Source organism: Corylus avellana, chromosome ca6 (assembly GCF_901000735.1).
Source record: "Corylus avellana chromosome ca6, CavTom2PMs-1.0".
Classification (NCBI taxonomy): Eukaryota; Viridiplantae; Streptophyta; class Magnoliopsida; order Fagales; family Betulaceae; genus Corylus; species Corylus avellana.
Window position 1 is genome coordinate 917288 of NC_081546.1, and position 2051 is coordinate 919338.

General features: G+C 48.6%; 1 protein-coding gene across 1 annotated transcript; it reads left to right on the forward strand.

The window, feature by feature from the left end:
• The first annotated feature begins 219 nt into the window (after positions 1–219).
• Positions 220–1230, forward strand: LOC132183905 (adenylate isopentenyltransferase-like). The gene has a single exon (XM_059597370.1). The coding sequence runs from the start codon at positions 220–222 to the stop codon at positions 1228–1230; it is 1011 nt and encodes a 336-aa protein (XP_059453353.1).
• The last annotated feature ends 821 nt before the right edge of the window (positions 1231–2051 follow it).

Genomic DNA, 2051 nt, shown 5'->3' on the forward strand with positions numbered 1-2051 from the left:
AGAAAGTAATTTCGAAGCAAAGCAGAGCTAGACAACAATGCCGCTGTCCTGATCAAGACAAAAAAACCCCCTCCCTCCCTCCCTCCTCCGTCACACAATATTCATTGCAGTCTGCAGTGGAGTGACCGTTGGTTTCTGAAGGGTATTCCGTATAGACTAGTCCTATATGCCTGATCATTTTCTGCACGGTGCACAGCTCAGCACTACGCCAGCCTGTGCATGTCCCTCCCTATGAGCATCAACCCCTTCCCATTATCCCATTCCCACAAAGTCTCTGTCCTCTCTGCCTCCAAACCCCTCAGGCCACGCTGGCCTCGGATGGGCTCCACAACCAGTACGCCAATCGCCACCGCCCATCGCAACGGCAAGAAGGAGAAGATCGTTGTCGTCATGGGGGCCACCGGCACCGGAAAGTCCAAACTTTCCATCGACCTTGCCACCCGCTTCGGCGGGGAGATCATCAACTCCGACAAAATGCAAGTCTACAAGGGTCTCGACATCACCACCAACAAAATCCCACCCAACGAGCGGCGCGGTGTCCCCCACTACCTCCTCGGCGAGGTCGACCCGGAAGACGGCGAGCTCACCCCCGAGGAGTTTCGCCAGCTCGGCGAGTCCATCATCTCCGACATCACTTCGAGAAAGAAGCTACCCCTCATCGTCGGTGGGTCCAACTCGTTGGTACATGCGCTGGTCGTGGAGAAGTTCGATCCCGAGTCAAACGTCTTCGACGGGTCGGGGTTGGTCTCGTCGGAGCTGAGGTACAACTGTTGTTTTCTCTGGGTGGACGTATCGTTCTTGGTGCTGTCGGAGTACCTGTCGAAGCGGGTGGACGACATGCTGGATATGGGGATGTTCGAGGAGCTGGCAGAGTTTTACGACCCCGCCGAGTCCGAAAACACGTCCCCTCGTACCGGGTTGGGGAAAGCCATCGGAGTCCCAGAGTTCGAGAGGTATTTCAAAAGGTTCCCATCCCCCGCTGCCGATCCGGTGCGGAAGAGTGCATACGAGGAGGCGGTGAGGGAGATAAAGGACAACACGTGTCAGCTGGCGAAGCAGCAGATAGGGAAAATCATAAAGCTGAGAGGAGCCGGGTGGGACCTACGGAAGATGGACGCGACGGAGGCGTTAATTGCGGTGATGACGTCAGCGGAGGGACGTTCAGAAATTTGGGAGAAGCAGGTGCTGGAGCCAAGCGTGAAGATTGTGAAGGCTTTCTTGGAGGAGTAGGTTTTCCAGCCTTTTACAGCTATGCTCTTACTAGTTTGTTACTTCTATATTTTTGTTGGGAGGATTCTCTCTCTCTTTCTCTCCCTCCCTCTAGAAAATTGGTTTTAGATGATCGGGGGGTAATGTCCTCTTTCGGGTCGGGTATGGTGCAATGGTAAGCATGGCTCGCACCAAAATGGATCGAGGACGGGACACAGTTTTGGGGAATTAGGAATTAGTCTCACACAAACAAATAAAACAATTAACACCACAGCAAGCATGCAAGTAAAACACATTTTTGCCAATTTTGTTCTCTCTCTCTCTCTCTCTCTCTCTCTCTCTCTCTGTGTTTCTCCAATGTATTATTATGTTTTTGGAGCATGCTCGCGGAGAAACTCGTCGCATTCTCGACAGCCTTACTCACACAAAATGTTACAAATTTTGCCTTTTCTCGTTTGCCCCCACAAACTTCAATTCATGCACCAAATTTACATCCTACTTCTTACCACATTTCACATGAATTCAAATAAACTTGAAACCATGGCCACACAGCAAAAGAAATAGACAAAAAGTGGGGGAAAGGAAAACGAGTAATTAAGGTAAGGGAGATTTACCAATCATTGGTTCAACAAAGGGAAGTTGTTCAAAAAGTCTCGACAAATGGTTGCGCCCATCTATAATTGTGCTGCCCCGTGGTATACATGCATTATTTTATTATTATTATTTTTTTTAAAAAAAAAAAAAAAAAAAAACTAAACTGAACTATAAACTGTCTGCGAGGATAATTAAACTGAAACATAATTACTTTTATTCGCAACTTATCTGCAATTTTTTTGTTCAAT

What these genes read in the sequence shown, in the direction of transcription:
- LOC132183905 (XM_059597370.1), top strand. Translation starts at nt 220, where the DNA reads ATGTCCCTCCCTATGAGCATCAACCCCTTCCCATTATCCCATTCCCAC.